At 47.1% G+C, this 17174-nt stretch overlaps 1 protein-coding gene across 1 annotated transcript in view; it reads left to right on the top strand.

Annotated features, from left to right (window-relative positions):
• Positions 1-17174, top strand: part of CADPS (Ca++-dependent secretion activator) — a gene marked incomplete at its 5' end in the record, with an annotated part of 168303 nt that overhangs the window by 39217 nt on the left and 111912 nt on the right. The window contains one exon of the mRNA XM_010178929.1: positions 55-176. Coding sequence (XP_010177231.1) covers positions 55-176 — 122 coding nt within the window. The remainder of the gene's footprint in view (positions 1-54; positions 177-17174) is intronic.

Genomic DNA, 17174 nt, shown 5'->3' with positions numbered 1-17174 from the left:
CAGCAGCCAGAGCAAGGTCTGCTCCTCTTACGCTCCACTTTCTTTGCCCTGCAGGTTGTCATCATGGAGGTGCAGGGTCTGAAGTCACTGGCCCCCAACCGTATTGTGTACTGCACCATGGAAGTCGAAGGGGGGGAGAAACTGCAGACTGACCAGGCTGAAGCCTCAAAGCCAACGTAAGTCTTGCTTTGCTTTTTGCTCTCTCCACCCCAGCTCTGCGCTGCTGAGCTTCTGCAGATATCTCTGGCTCGTGCATGGTGAGGTCAGACAGGGCTCTGAGAAGCAGAGGAGAAACGTGGCCTTCCACATACGTAGAGCATCGTCCTGCAACTAAGAATGGCTCATAAGCCCTGATTGAGAAAAGAAAAAGTGTTAATGAGAGGCTTACGTCTCTTGTAGCCATAGAGACATAAATTTGTGCCTATACGTAAGTACTTTACTAAATAGGGATGGAGTTAAGCATGTGCTTAGACAAGTACATGTCTAAGTGTCCATCTGAACTGGTGCCATCAAGTGCAGGTATTGAATCTTGTCCTCACTGTCAGGGTTTTGGCAGTCCTATGGGAAAGAGAATCAGCTGTGGAGGACACGCTCTGGCAGCCACAGCCAGAGGTGGAGAGAGCAGCTGGGGAAAGCTTCAAGTCACTCAGTGAAAGCTTTATCTGAGGTCACTCTGCCCTCGTCCAGTTCAAGGGCAGAGTCTTTTTCTGTCCTCTTTGACCTGGTCCCCAAATCCCCTGCCTTGGCCCTGTACTTGGCTTTTTTGCCTTACCCAGATGTTGTTATAAGCCTGCTAGTAGTGACTGGTTGTTGTTAATTTGGAAGGAGAAAGTGAGAATGGCTTGTTTCTTTTCTGATTGGTGAGATTAGTTAAATTGAAACACTATCTGTATGGATTGAGGCAGTTTTCCTCTGGTTCACTGCAGAGGTTTCACACTTAAATGAAATTCTTGGTGTGCATCCTCACAGTGGAGAATTGCCAAGGTGATCTAAAGCCGCCTCTGGCAGCAGGGAGCAGTGCTGGAGGAGCTGCTTTTGGGATGTTCCCATATCCCATTCCCTCCGAGCTGCCATCCCCTAGCAGCATTTCACCAGGGGCTTCCCATGCTCATGGATGGAAAGCTGAAATCACCCGGCTGCGTTACACAAGCACTGCAGGCAGCCAGTTGAAGACCAGCTGCTGCAGGCAGGGGAGCAGGGCTGAAGGCAGGCTGGTTGTCCTCCCGTGGAGGCACAGAAACTGCTGATGCCTTGTACCCTGCACTGTACTGAAAGAACAGAAATCTGCAGTAAGCGGTTTAAAAACAATATTCCCCATCAGGGAAAGTGCTTCAGCCTGGCTTACTTATCAAAACGCTTCAAAATCTGCTTCAGAGAAGGAAGTAGGAGATCTGTGCTTAGAAGAAAATTAACATAAGGACCTGAAGTTTTCTCTAATTTAGGTATTTTTATTGCTTCAGTGGAGAAAGTTGGGCTCTATTTAGGGGAAATTACTACTACCCATACTGAAAAGCACACTTCTCCTGGGTTATGTGTGCTTGTTTAGCTTGGACTGCTCATCCCACTTTTGCCGAAAGGGTCTGCCCTTCCTTACACAAGCCTTCTTGCTGTCAGCCATAGGGCCATTTCTGCAAGAGTTGTTTTGAAAATAAGGGCTGTAGGAGTGAGCTCTTTAATTGAGTGGGTCTTTTTATCATAATGAAATGTGCAGTGTCTGGGCTTGAAGCCATCAGCCCTCAGGAAAATGCAGCCAACGCTGAATGGTGTGGTGTGGTATGAGTTAGGCAAGTCCATCGTACTCATCCTCTTTCTGCTTGGGCTTCTCATAGAAGTGCGAGTCAGGCTTTTGAAGTCTTCTGGGTTGCTCCATCACTGGGCTAATACTGATGGAAATGCCTTAGGAGGGAATCGGTGTGACAGTTTCTTGATTCTTTAAGGATTCTGGGTCTCTTTCCTTCCATAACCAAAGACCACTCAGGCCAAGGCTCTAGAATAACCTTCCGCAGAAACCAGAGACCATCACAGAAAGCTTGTCCTTTTTTCCCTCTCTGCTTTAGAAGGGCTTCTTTCACCTCGCTTCCCCGCCCCGACACGAAAAACCAAAGCCTTATGAAAGCAAATTACTGCACTTAGATCCTCCTCTTCAGAAGAGAAGGAAATGAACTAGATGTGATATGCTGGTCGTTGCTTAATTCAAGACTTGAAGGCCCTCAGATACTTGGGTGATGAGGGCAGTGATAGAAGCAGCTCAGAGATGTCTTTGGTACATTTTTGAGCTATGCTGCCTTGCAGACAAAAGATTTGTGGTCAGCCAAAGCAGCCTTCTGGAGTGTCTCTTTAGATGCTGACATCGCTCTCAGCGAGGTCATTGATACCATGTTTGCGTGTGGACTTTTTGCCATAAGCAAACCTCTCGTTGATAAAGGAACCAGATCAACAAAAGCACCCCACGTGTCCCAGGTTTTGTGTGCGTTAGCAGGGGACAAGGAGCACGCTGCAGGGATTCAGAGCCTCAGCACTAGGAAGGTGTAAGTAACTTAAGCAGGTTACCCCTGTGCATCCCAAAATTTTATGTCTCAGAGGCTCAATAAATAGAAGTTCAGGTTAAATATCTGCTCACAGAACAGCCGTTAATACAGTTCAGGCAGCATTTTCTTAGATTAAGCTGTAACTCTTCAGGCTGCCTGGAATTCAGTTTTGCCATCGTTCTTGAGGCTATGCAGGCTACAAAAGACTGAATTTCTCATACACATCAAGGGGAAAAAATTACATTTGAACAGTAAAATTCAATAGGAAACTTCCTTTTTTTACAACAGCCCTGTGTCCTGGGGGGGTGGAAAGGAGAGTGTCACGGGGCCAGGCGACTTTGTAGGACATCTTTTTACCTAAGAATGATTTATGGAGCTGTTCAATATATGCTCACATGTCCTTGAAATGCCAGCCCTCTACCAAAACACCTGGGCCACAGCACAGGCTGCTTTTCAGCTTGATGCCATGCCAGGGATGCTAACCTGGGCTCCTCACCTCTGAAAGAAAAAGGCAATTTCCCAGCCGCAGAAGGATTTCCAAAAGCAGTGGTCTGGGTCTGTGAGAGATTCGCCTTTCATCTTCCCTGGTGCAAAACGAGCAGTTTTTGAGAATAAGATGTTTGAAAGCATCTTAGTGACTTTAGAGCTTGAATCCTGTTTGTAGATCTTGCAAGAGGCAGGGGAGCAGCAGGCTTAGCAGCGAGGCGTACCAAGCCATCGGCTGAGTCGTGTGCGAGGAGCGGGGCTCTCGGGACGGCAGTAAATCCCGGTCTTCTCTTTCTTCTCAGCCGCCGTGTTGGATTCCTGACATTTTAAGCCCAATCCCTTCATGTGAGGATTATCTGCCTCAGCGCGGGTACAGGGGATGGCACAGTTCTAGGGAAAGCCAGACCTGAAATAGCAAGGGTTATTTCAGATCAGGCTCGCAGCGTATTATTAGTAGTGCTTTTAATAAGTTGTGTAAGAAAAAGCCTTTGCATTATGCCCTAACCCGCAGATGCCTCTACAAAATATCCCAAATCCTGGTGTGAGCGGGATTTTACTGCTTTTTACTCCAGAATTGTATTCTTACAGATCTTTGAGGGTTTTATACCCCTGCACTTCCCCGCATGTTGTCCTGATGCCTGCCCTCTGTAGAGCAAGGTGGCTCTGCATGTCTCCGATGCTGCCCTTTCAGCAGTGCCTCAGAACAAGGTTGCTGAGGGGTCTGGGAACAGCAGAAAAGGTCCCACCCCAACACCCCTGTCCTGTGGTCTCTAAAGAGGCTGCTGGCTGTATTTAAACAGTGGTCTGTGCTTGTGGCAGTGTTCATGGGCTGTACCGGTGATTCGTCTTCTTATCGTATCGCCTTTCTCTGACGTGAGCAGAACAAAAGACAACAAAGAGACACAAACAACTGCGAGGTCCTACGTGCCTTGTGAATAAATGCTATATATTCACCTGGATGTATTTCAGCGTGCAGATAAGTCTTATTCACCCCTGGCTTCCAGTAGTGACAATCAAGTGTAACTGCATTGAGCTCAGCTGAACCATTTGGCTGTGAATAACTGGTTAGGGAAGAATCTGACCAACCTGTCCAGGCATTTTGGCATGCCCAAGAAGGGACAGAGGTGTGGGCTGCTCCTCTGACTCTGGAAGGGGCTTCATTCTGAGGTTATATAGCCCCACTTGCAGAGCAGCCTCTTCAGTCCTAATGCAGGGGTCGTGCAGTAGCTCAGAGTATGAGAAGGGAGGATGGACCTTATTATTTTTGAAGGAGAAAAAATTAATCACTATTGCCATGCAGTTGTCTTGAGCATGTGCTGTAGGGCAGTGCTGGAAAGAGGACACTCGATGGGTCTCTGTGTCACTTCTTACGTTGTTTGTCGTGACCGAGGACTTGGGCCTCTTGTCCTCTCCAGAAATTCACTCTTGATAATGTCTTTGGTAAACTTTAAAACCTCTCTATCTCTGTTGCCTTAGCCACTGCGCTAGGAGACAGGGGTGCCCTGTTTTATCTTTGTGCTTTCTCCTGATGCTGCTCCCTGATTTGCTTTCAAGGTGCTCTGATGGCTCAGCTGCTTATCTCTGCTGCGACAGGCTACCCTGTTTGGATCCCTGCACCACACCTCCAGGCTTATCACTCAGCTAGGGTCTTCATTTCAAATTGGTGTGCTACATCCATCAGAGCCTGATGTCTGACTGTGGAGAGGGACAGGAACACCTCAGCATCCTTTCTCAGCGCCGTTTGGTGACCATCTCCTTCTGGGAGATGGGCACTGAGCAGCACAGGGAGAAGCCCTGCAGGAAAGGAGGCTGGTGAGCAGGGATGTCCTCTCTTTCTTGGCAGAAGGGGAAAATCTGGTCTTTTCATCGAGGATCCCCTGCCTCAGGCCCTGGAGTTTGAAGTGATGCTCAGTGACTTTGCACAGAGTAGGAGCATGATAAGAGCATTTTGTTGCCATCCTTGTCTTGCTGCCACAGTTAGTTGGGAAATGCTGTGAACACTTCCCTGTGGGAAAATGAGAAAGGTCCTTTTGAGATGAGCTTGCACATATAAATTACAAATAAATATTCTGTCCTCTGTAGAATAAATCTAAGTCCACTGAACTAAAGGGATTTATACTGATGTGAGTGGGAGCAGAATTTAGCCCACAGTTCACGTTGTGTATCGCTCAGTACAGCCGTTGATGTTGTGCCTGGCAGGCGGCTCGGACATGGGTGGTTCTGCAGTCCGGGAGGTTGACCAGTCTGTGGCATTGCTGTCCTGTGACAGCCCTGCGGGCTCTGCAGACAGGAGAATCGGCCGCCTTTGACTTCGCGGCATCACCTGGGTGCTCTTGTGCCCATGCCACACTCAGCGCCGTTGTTGTGTTGCAGAGGTGTCACCCCATGGCAAACCTCGGGTGGGCGACCTGCATGGCTGCACGTTTTAAGCAGTCATTCATATTGAGGTTTGCATGCCTAGCTAAGCCCTAGGTAAGCAAAATTCATCATACTGGATCAAAAACAAAGCAAAAGGAAATTTCAGGAGATAGCTGGGTTTTTTTGTTTGGGTTTTTTTTTCTCCTCCCTCTTCTAGTTGGCTTCAGCATTAGATATAAGCTGTCTTAATTACCCAGACTGATTGGCTTGCCTTTCCAGTTGCATGATTTCATTTCACAGCTGTGCAGAAGATTATAGCTCCTTTACCTTAGGAAACCTCCAGGAGCATTATGAATGTGTCAAAGTAGGTGGCTGAGCCCTGGGTACAGCCAGCATCAGACACCGTAACTTTTGGGATACAGCGCTCGTCCTTGGGTGAGGGTCTGAGCGGGGGGTCCATCTGCCCCACAGCATCTGGTGCTCTGAGCCCGTGGTGCCACCAGGTGAAGAGGTGACAGTGACAGGCACAGGAACTTCAGAGGAGTCGCTTTTAGCCCCTCTGAAGGGTACAAAGTGGTGTCCAAACTCCCTGCACAGGATTTCTTTGCTTAGAGCTATTTAGCACGTCTAGGAGCCAGTTTTCCAGTGAGGCTGTGCACAGCTTTGCACCTCAGGGTCTCTGCTGTTTGTTCAGTCTGACCTGCTCTTCAGATCCCCTTTTGCACATGCTGTGTTATCTCCATAATGCTCTCGAGATTTATGTTATGGCGTTCCCATTTTTGAAAGTGGAAGCTCTGGACAAGTCATTAAGCACAGCAAAAAATGCACCAAAATGTTATTACCCAGGTGCAAGCATGCGATCTATTATGGGAAGTCTTCACACAAGTGGTTTAGTGGCCTCTTTAATTAGAAATTCAGAGTATCTTCTGATGCTTCCTCTTAGTTGCCCTGCAGGAGTGGTTCTTATACAGTTCAGCAGCTGCCCTGGGGACCACGAGGGGCCGAAAAGTCTGCTTTACCTTAAGCAGCTCAGTTTTTTCTGCGGAATAAAGGGAAGACCCCATAGAGGTCCCTTTACCTCAGGTATCACTGAGGCAGCCACATGGTGCAGCTCCTGGCCAGCAGTGCAAGAGTCTGCAGGGGCTGCAGATGGTGATCCAAGGTACGGTCCTGCTCCCAAAGGTCTCAGGTGGGTCTCTCCTCTCTCCTGTTCTGTACATGTTACGCTAGAAACTGTATTGAAGAATAATGAAGGCTTGTTTCTATCAACTTGCCTCTTGTAGTTGGGTTCTCTGGTATCAGGTAAGCTGTGTTTCCCGTGACCTTTATAGCATACATTGCATTCACATAGGTTCTCTGGTGTCTAGTAAGGGTTGAGCTCATGCACCTTCGCTTTCACAGATGAATGGGTCTCTTTTCTCGCCAGCTGTCTAATTTCTGGAGTGTTCCTATGCACTTGGGAATTATGTATTCCTGTGATAGCACATACATTCAAATTTAAGTATTCCAGAAGGTGTGATGATGCCCAAGGCAATTTTCATAGACACCCGTCTGCTTCATCACTCCTATGCATGCAACCTTGAGATGGGGTAGTAAAGACCAAAAGGACATTGAAATGAGATTGAGATTCAGTGATCTGAAAGAGTGCTAAATTAAGAGGAGGACTGCAAAACAGTACATTCAGTCTTCTTGTTTAATGCTCCTGGTTAGTGTTTATAAAAAAAAATTAAGCCATGCCTTAGTGCAAGTTCTGCATGTCGCTTGCCAAGTGAAAGGCAGGAATGAGACATGTGAAAAATGCCCGGTTGTTGGTTTATTTAATAAGTGCTGTGTACAAGTAGAGCACATTATTATTTCATGAGAGGCACTGCTGTTGCTGATTGTGAAGTAGTGTAGGGAGATAGAGTTCATGCTTTAAAGAGCTGGTGCTGTGCCTAATCCTGCCTGGACAGAGCTGTGGAGCAGAGAGTCACTTAATGGGAAGGCCAACCTTGACAGTGATTTCTCAATGCTTTAGTTATCCTTTGTGAAATGAAGGTAGGGAGGCTCATTGCAACAGCAGCACTATGTGTGAAAGCACTTAGAGGGGACTGTGTACTGTTGTCACTACATGGGCAAAGGGGACAAGGCATGTGTGTGGATAGAGGAGCTTGTGGACGTGCCTGCAGTGCAGAGAGATATGGCAGCGTTTTCTTGAACCCCTTCCAGAGCAGCTCCAAGGTGTCTAAAGTTGAAGCAGCCTGTGAAAGGCAGGACACAGCAAACAGACTTTCACACCTTTGCCTTGTAGGCACAAAAAGCCGAGAGCATCTGCAGCAGCTCCCACTGCGTGGCTTAGAGAAAGGGGATCCCAGCAGCTACGCAGCCACTGCAACTGGGAGATCCCTTAGGATGTGGGAGCAGGGCTCGCCAGGCCCTGATGGTGGTTGCTGAAGGTTCAGCAAGTCAGGGGTTGCTGAGCCCTGCAGTCGTTGTCAGGCCAGAGATGCAAAATTCACATCTAGGGACAGGTCTCCTGCTAAAATGAAGGACGTGGTGTTTAGCATATTTGCTCTAACTCTTCTGTGTGACCCAGGGCCAGTGGCTTAGTCCTTGCTTTGGGTTTCAAATCCATGTAACTAGGGCAATGTTTCTATTTCACAGCAGAGAAAATGCTCGTGGCTGAGATGGCCGGGTGGGCATCATCTGCTGGCAGTGCCCACTCGTCCCCACTGGCCCAGGGAATGCCAGGATGACTTCTCCTGGCCATCAGGAGTTAGGCAAGACAAACCCCATCTCAATATCTGGCTGGGTCTGGGCTTCCCGTTCTGGGTCCTGACTTAGAAAAATGTAGGACAGCAAAAATGTGAGAGGTGGCATGACAAGAAAGAGTCTCACACTTCTTGTTCCTCTCTTTAGCTAATTTTGGAAAGGTATCTTGCGCCATTTTCCTAAATCTAAACAGAGCAGAAATATTTTGTTGCTCTCCTGTACTGAATTTTATAAAAAAGGGTCTAGACTATGTTGGCACAAAACCAGTAACCGGTATTTTCAGGCAGAGGATTTCTCTCTCTTTTTCCATGGTCAGTGCTTGTGAGACACCAAGTTTCTGTAAAGTGGGCAATGCATGGCCTGGGTAAGTCTGAACCCGAACCAGGACTTAAGTAGCTGCAGGGCTCCCCTTTGCAGTTGTGTTTTCTTCTGGAGTGGTAAGATTTGGCAGAAGTGATTAACCACATCTGAATTAAATAATTGCTCAGTGAAATGAGCAGCTCTGTGGCTGGTTCAGTGGAGCATCTTTGGCCAAAGGAAACTGTGATTAGCACGTGTGTGGCATTGCAGTCACTTTGTACAAGAAGTGGTAACAACTGCAGGTAGTAAATGCACACAGACCCATTTCATGAATGAAATAATTTATTATATTTATTTATCTAACTCCTGCAGTATCCAAAGCAGATATACTGATGAAGCGTGTACAGTAAGCAGCCCTTGTAAAAGCAATTACTCTTTCAGTTCAGACCTCCCAGTAAAAGGTTGCTGGGCTTACATTTCCATTTCCTCCTGCTGGGCTTTTCTCCTCTAATTGTAATATAGTATTAAGCGAGAGCACAGGGCTTTGAAAAGCAGTCGTCACTTAAATCACATTACTTATTTTCCCTGTTAATACCCCGCAGATTGTGGTGAATAGCATTACCATAGACTCTCATCCAAAGCAGCCCTGGGATCTGCAGTACGGTGGGAGACAAGGGTGGTCCTGGGCCCAGGAGGTGAGGCTGGGCTGGGTGCAGGCGTGGCAGAGGGACATCTCTGGGGTCCATCTCGTGGCCGTAAATAGCTATTATGTGATTAAATCCACCTCCCATCCCATCCCTTCTTACAACTTCCCCGTAACACTTCCCCTGCGTTTCAGCTATGCTTAGGAAACACTTCGTGCTGAAATCTGCATTTTCTATATAGCAAAGATCGTCCTATTTTGGGTTCCTAAAGCTGTGCCGCCGGCCTCAGCAGCTCCTCTTGGCTGCGGTGCCCTGGCAGCCGAGTGACACGGTGCTGGCACGGGAACGGGGTCTGCGGGCTCTGTGTGTGAGCCACAAGCAGATCAGGAGCAGACCTTCCCAGGCTTTGCTTTGCTGCAGCCTCCGTCAGCTTCTCCCTATTCCTTCTGCACCTTGCACACTCAGACGCAGATGTGATGCTCTCCCAGACATATTTCTCTCTCAGCCGGCAGTCATCGTGTTGCCGTAGCCAGTTTGAGGATGTGGGAGTTGCAGCTCCTGGAAGGAGAGATGGTGCCTTTTATCTGCTGTCTGGTACTGCCGGCTGCATGATGTTAAGCAAGATGGTGTCTGCGTGCGTGACAGCTACACTGTGTCTGAGACACAGGAACAAAATACGGACAGTCCCTGAAATGCTGGAGGCTGGAGGACATCCTCAGGCTGCTGCTGGGAGGAGCTGGGTCCTCAGGGACCCGCTGTCTCTGCTCACCTGTCATATCACACCACAGCGCTTCCTGCAGTGGTGTTTTGGGGTAAATGAGCACCCTTTTTGCAAGTAAAAGAATTACTAATGGTGCTTTTGTTTTTTAGCAGAGGAAGTGTTGCATGCTCAACAGGAATTAGGACATGACAGGAAACGATGGTTTTACTCAGAGAGCCCTTGGGTTACCCATCAGAGCAGACATCAGTGCTCCGTGCATGGCCACACAGGGTGTTAGGTAGCTCCGGGGGAAGGCAGGTACAGCCACCGCTGCCGGCCAGGGCACGCAGAGATGCTGACTTGTTGGTCACCTGCTCAGTAAAAGCAGGTTTTACCAGCATCACGAAGTCTAGGAGGAACCAAATCTGTTTGCGCTGTCACTCCCACTTCAGCTCAGCTTCTTCCGAGGGGATGGGACTGAGAGGCTGTTCTGTCAGCAGGGAGGGAGGAGAGGAAACACATGTGAACAAAAATAGGCCGCGTTGTCACTCTGTGTCTGATGACTTTGGTTATCCTGTTCTGAAGGTGAGTAAACACACTGAGCTCTTACCGTGGGAGGAACCCCCAGTGGAGGCTCAGCAGCTCTGGGAATCAAGCCGTGTTACGGATGCAAACAGTTCTCAACCCATTTCTGCAGGCAGAGTGGAAAGGTGCCTTCCTTAGCACCTGAATTGTATTTCCTAGCCCGGGGCATTTTTGCACAAGCAGAAACATAGAAGGTTCTCTGTATCTATATATATATCCTTTGAGATTTTCATTTCAGATCTTTTTTCGTGCACCTGCAGCAGTCACCTCCAGCACCCCTCTTTAGCTTCATTTCATCTGCTTCCTGGCTCTGAATTGGGATGAGGCAAATTAAGGCCTAGCTCCACAGGCTGTTCATTAGATCTCCCGTTACTACAATAGCAGGAGCCCAAGGCAGGTGACATGGACACGTGTACATGGCAGTACAGTCCTCTAAATTTGTGGGTTTCCACATTAAAAATAATACGAATCTCAGCATCTTCTCCTGTCAGATAAAGATCAAATCCTTTCCTGAGAGCCAAAGTTCCATTCAAGGCCCTCTGTGGCGTGTGAAATCCAAACTCAGTCCCACAGAAAACACCAAATGGATTAAATAATTTGCTGTTTTGCCAGGGGACGGCTGCTGCTGTGGGAGGAACCAGCACCTCCCGTGTTTCATCCACAGCACTGAATGCTGCAGGGCAGGCACCATGTGCTCTGTTCTTTGTTTGGTGTCTTTACTCAGCACCTTACTTTGTTTCTGACTAAATAATTTTGTATTTTTCAGTAATGATATCTCTTGAGATGGTGTATTGCCCACTGGATTATGTTTCTTTGAAGAACCCAGTTTATAACTGTCCCCAGCCCAGCATCCCCAAACTGGCCATGGTTTCTGGCAATGTCCCCCTGAAGCAGAGTTGTGCGTGGAGCTGCACTCCGTGGGTCTCCAGCTGTGTCACCCAGCATGGGGGTTTTCTTGGAAAGCCTAAAAAAAGCCCTAATTCTTCTGTTGCCTTTGGGTTTTTTCAGATCCCAAGGACACCAACCACAAAACTGTTATCCGTTGCCATTACCCACAAGAGCTGTAAAAAATCCGTATTTTCCCGAAGGCTCTGGGACGCCCTATTTATTGTTATTACGGCTTTGTGACCCAGCTGGTGCAGGTGGGAGCGCCTGCCTGTGCCACGCGTCCCAGACACGTCCCCACTGTCACATCCCCTGCCAGTTCAGTGCCTCACCAGCACCGCTCCCAAAGAGGAGCAAGCTGGCTGCTCTCCCACATGGGCAGCATCATCTCATTTATGTCATTCCTAGAAACTCACAAATGCCCATTTCTGAAAATGAAATGAGCATTTTCACCCCAGTGGAATTAATGCCGTCCCTACTTCACATTTTGCTTCTGAGCTGAGTAAGTCTGTGTGCGCTCCGTGATACTGAACTGCTGCTTCAGGATATGGGTGAGGGAGGTTCAGAAGGTGACCATAATCGTGGTTGTCAACTTCTATTTCATGTTTTTGGATAGCAGGTATATGTAAAGCATTAGAGAATAAACCAAAAAGCTTTCCTGCATGCTTCTTCACATACAGTTAACTGTTCAACACATTTAAAAACTGTTTATTTTCCTCCTTGCTTGTGTCTCTAGTAGTATGTAAAAATAAAACACACCTTAGCGTTACATTAGGGGAAAGGGTGTACTACTCCATCAGCTACATGAAGGTAGGTCAGCTCAGTGCCTGGCAGGCTTCTTCTCTAAGTTTGTTTTTCCCAGTACTCAAGCTTTGGGCATACATGATTTGTGGCCCGAAATTTAAGGCTGTTTCCTGGAAAGGTCTCTTCTGGCAGGGGAGGAGTGGGCTGAAGAAAGAAAACCATCATTTGCTGGTCAGGGTTTCTGGAAGGACTAATCAAGATTGTACATAGCATTTCAGTCTCCCAGTGATGAAGCAGGATTGGACCTCTCCATCCTCGGAGCAGGACCCAGCCTCCAGCAGGCACCACAGCAAGCCAAGAAACCAAGGCTGGATTAAAAGCATCTCACCTGGACAAGGTGCAGCAGTGACCCAGCAAAAGGTGGGATGTCTCCTCAAAAACCAAGTTTAGTTTGGATACAGACATGGAGGCAGCTTCACACCGTGTTCTGCATTCCCAAGGACGCGCTCCTGGCCTGGGAGGGGTCAGGCATTGCTGCTGATTCACTTACACTTGAAAAAGAATACTAAGCAGGTGACTCAATAAACAACTGCAAATTTGGCCAATACACAAGGATATTACTCTGCAAGACTTTTTACTGAAGCTGTAAACTTGTAGGAGCAAGGCAGAAGAGCGGCATCTCCTGCAGAGAGGTGCTGTGTGTCCGGATCCTGCTGTGCACATTGAGCTTAATCCACACCTGAAGCAAACCCACAGAGGGAAGAGCGCAGCCCTCCTTTAATACACATTTTTACTTTTAATTTGTGCTTTTTTCATGTTTGTTCCGTGCAAGCTGGCAAACCCCTTTCAATAAATACATCTGGAGAGGGTGAAGAGGTGTCCTCTGGCAGTTTTGAAGCCCATGAGAGCTGGTCATAGGTCATGTTTAAATGTCAACCCTGTGGAAAGCGCATCACTCTCCAGCTGCTCCCATGTTAGCCTGCTGACAGGCCGAGCTGGTTGGCAGGGCTGATTCATCACCCAGCAATATAATTCAGTTGTGCTTGTTCATTATTTATAGAGATCACAGGCATCGATGTTCTGGCTGGATCAAGTCAGAAGAGCAGTGATGGAAGGAGGGTTACTGTTTCACATTAGGCAGGGGCTAAGCAGACTGGCTGGAGACAACAGTACATGGATGCTAACATGTGTGTACACTTTTGGCGAGGTCATGGGTACTAAAGTTTCCTTTAGAGGAGCTTACACACTAGAGGTGAATAGAAGTGGTTAAGTCAAAGTCTCTCAAGGACAGCTGAAAAAATTGTGGATTAGGCTATGTAAGTGGGCTGTTGTGGAGGACAGCAGCTGGAGTTGGAGGCCCTGCTGCCTGGTTTCATGGAATAAATGAGTGCAGCCAGAACAAGGACCCTTGCAGGATTTTGCTTAAGCCTTATTCATACCCAAAATAGTTTTTTAATCACACACTGTCACATAGTGCCATAGTGTTTGAATGATTTTGCCTTTTTGGCTACATAGTAATTTGACTTTGTTATCCCTGTGTCTGCATTTTGGTAGCACTCAGACTACAGCCAAAGGTCAGGATGAAAAGAGCTTCTCCTGCAGTGACTTAATGGCAGGAAGGGGTAAGATCTTGGTACAGCAGCAAGGTGAGGAGCCTGGGTGGTCTTGTTTTGTCCATACTTTGGGAAGGGCTGAGTAACATCAACCTGAAGGTTTGCCAGAAGATCACCAACATGTTGCCTGGAGCAGCTGACAGCAGCTTGATCTGAGCAGCCTGGCACCTGCATCAGCAATGGCATTGCTTTCCCTCCGTGTACCAGTCAGGACAGTGCCAGTGAGAGCTCCCAAATGCTCCTGAAATCACACAGGTAAGCTCATCTTTCAAGTGCTCCACATTAGATCAGCCCATGGAGGTAGTGGGGCACAAGGATGACTGCCCTCCCTTGCTGTCCACTCATCCCTCTGGGTATGTGTCATTTTATGTTTCATTCTTGGTGCTTTAGGCTGTTTTGTTAGTGACTGTGATGGCACCTCTAAGTAAATCCATAGTCACAAAGTCTACAGTGATAATCTACTTATTTTGCTTGTAAAAGAGAAAACAAAAGCCAGCATTTGTCAAGGTAGCACCTGGGGCGTATCTCATCCTCCGGCTCTTTGCAGCCAGAAGAGTTTAGCTACTCATCCTAAGTTTGATGCCTGACTACAAACCCTGGATATGCAGAGAGATCCTAGTGAGATCACTGGAACAGCACAGATGCCATAAATAGGGTGATAATTCTGCCGAAGTCCCTGTGCACAGCAGCATTTCTTGGTCAGCTCCAGGCTTTGGGATACACTGGACAGTAAGAAATGCTGGGATGAGGGTTTCAGGTGGAATTCTGTCGGGACTTTTCTGCTGGTGTACTTATTTTCTGTGGCGTGTATATATATCTCCTTTGGGCAGAACGACATTATTTGTCCTCATTTGCAGATGTATTATTGCTTTAAAGTGTCAGTATGAGCTCTGTGATACGGGGACGAGATAGTGTGGCTGCTTCATGAGAAGATTTGTCCAGAATGGGTCCCAAAGGCACTTTCCCAACAAATAAACTCCTGCAGTGATAACCTGCTTAATTATTAAACGTGGAAATGAAACTATTACATTTTTAGTCCCTCAGAAGATCCTAATACCCGAGTACTGTCCAGAGCTAATTTTCTGAACAATAATTTAATACGCAGCACAGATAAACCTCGTACTTAGGTTGAATACAAATGATGTTTCGGTGGCATGAATTATGGCCTTATGCTGAGCATCGCTATGGCAACAAATGACATCACCGCAGGCTTCAACCGGCACAAAACCCAACTTCTGAGGGTCTCTATTTGTTGGCGTGGATCTTTTCAGGGCTTTTTGGGGGTATGAATATGTAAGCACCGCCGTGTCGTTAAGGGTTCGCTATGTGTGTTTGCTGTCATTTGAAACATTTATTCCCTTTGTGGTTAATGTTGTTCTCATAAAGGAAACCTAATGAAAATTACTGTTTGTATTTGGTTAGTAACATTTGTTGATAACATATGGTCTGGGAATGCTTCAGCAAATAAGAGCTTTTTAATAGTAAACAGAGATATGAGTTCTATAAAGCAGATGCTGTCAAAATACGCAGTGTAAGGTTGGATATTTTCTTACTTTTTCCTCTTACTCAAAGCAAGATTATCTTCCTACCTTCCCTGCTGGTGACAGCGCAGGTTTCTTAAGAGAGAAAATAAAACCTGTGACTTGAAGCTGCAATTAAAAAATAAGGTTGTTTCTTGGTTCTTCTGTTTAAATGTTAATTGGGTAGCTGAGAGATGACACGTGAAAGAGATGCTGTATTGGGGATCTGACTGGACCTGTGATGCTGTAGGTAATTTATGCCAAACCTCTGTTTCCTGGTGGTGGTAGCGGTTTGATGCATCCTCATAAGAGATGAAACATGTGGAGCAGTGACACCGGGAGAGAAAACTTCAGAGCAGAGCTGAGTAAGAAGCCAAGTTCATTAATCAGCTCTGCACCAAACATGCTCATCTGCTCGGCTCACTTGGACGAGGTTTGCTCAGTGGAGAGAAGAGTGTAAACCCGTGCTCCTTGTGCACAGGAAGGAGTACATTATTTTTCCCCAATAACATTTCAAATGCAAAAACTGCTGTATGGTATTTGTGTTTGAAGAACATGTAATCGCTGCACCACGTCATCTGAGCCTTTTCCCAGCCACTTCAAGGGAACTGTCTTTCTTCAGCAGAGGATCTGGTTTGAGGACAGGGTAAAATGAGACAGTGTAATCACTAGTGTGAGGGTGAATAGAAGTGTGGGCAGTGAGGTATGGTATAGTCTCTCGTCTGACTTTTGCGGTGTTTTAGGTTGCAGTGTGTGTTCCATCACATCACTTGGAGGCATTGCTCATGGCACACTCTTGGTTTCTTCTAGGTCACAAAATGCACCTTGTCTGTGATTATTCTTCAAGCTTGCTTGGACACTTTGCGTGAGATAGGAATTGTGATGAATTTTCAGGGTCTCCAGGAACAACATAGAAATCTAGCTCACAATGAATCATAGAAAACAAAGAGAAAGATAAAGAGAAAAAGGAAAGAAAAAAAGAGAGAAAAGAGCAGTTCTTATCTGCTGTGTTCACATTGGGCTTCTGCATGGTCTGGTGCTTGGGAGCATCCTCCTTGCAGTGGTGCAGTCTTCCCCGCTTCCTGCTCCTCTGCTCTTCATCTTTGCCTGAGCTGTTCTCTGGTTTAGGAGTGCTTTGCTTAGTTCTGTCTAGAAGTTTCTGTCTGGCTTCATTTTAGTTGATTTTGAACTTTCCAAGCTGTAGAAACAAAGCTTGAAACACAGCTGTGAAGTCTCAAACATAAAAGCATCATGTCCTTTTACCCCTTAGTGTAGAATGTATTTTTTCCTCTTCTCCACTGCTTTCAAAGTTGTTTAAAGCTTGCAAATAGGCATTAGTTCAAGTTCCACCTCATTTTTGTTCCATGACCCTCTTTAGTCTGTGCTTGTTTGCCAGAGGAGAGTGTTTTCCTGTGTCTCAAAAACCTTAGCACAGGTGAGTAATTTGACAAGCTGGTGCAAGCGGCGCCACTTGTTCTTCATGAGCCTATTTGAAAAGCCATGGCCCTTAGGATATTGAACAGAGTTGGTGTTTCACAGGTTTCTTTTCCCTGCGATCTCTCTAAATGAAAGCTGGCTGTTATGTCAAGTCTGGGTATCTTTAAAAGAATCCTACGAGGATGCTCAGTGGGACAGAAACAGGGCCCAGGAGGATAGTCCCTGAAACAAAGTGCAATGGACCGTGGCCAAAATGAGGCCACTTGGTCTTCAGAGCTTCCCCAAGTGTCCGGGTTGAGAGAGGAAACCTCCAGTGCAAGATGCTCAGGCCCATCCCCAGCCCTCCCTCTGGTGGGGGCCAGCCAGGGAATGACTCATGGAGGATGAATCACAGATGGTGCTTTTGGTTCATTGCATATTTGGAGAAGTGGCCACTTGCTGGCCACTGCCACCCCATCCCCAAGGAGCCAGTGTCCTGCCCTGCAGTCCCAGCAAGCTAGGATTATTCTAGACATAATGGTTTGAACTTAAACTTGGACTGGACTGGAGCACTGGGCTGGGATTTGGAAGAGTACCTAGGTTAAATTGGGGTTTCTGCAGAGAAAGCAAACTTCATTGTCAAT

The sequence above is a fragment of the Mesitornis unicolor genome, unplaced genomic scaffold (assembly GCF_000695765.1).
Source record: "Mesitornis unicolor isolate BGI_N332 unplaced genomic scaffold, ASM69576v1 scaffold322, whole genome shotgun sequence".
Taxonomy (NCBI): Eukaryota; Metazoa; Chordata; class Aves; order Mesitornithiformes; family Mesitornithidae; genus Mesitornis; species Mesitornis unicolor.
This window is presented reverse-complemented; position numbering and strand designations above follow the sequence as displayed.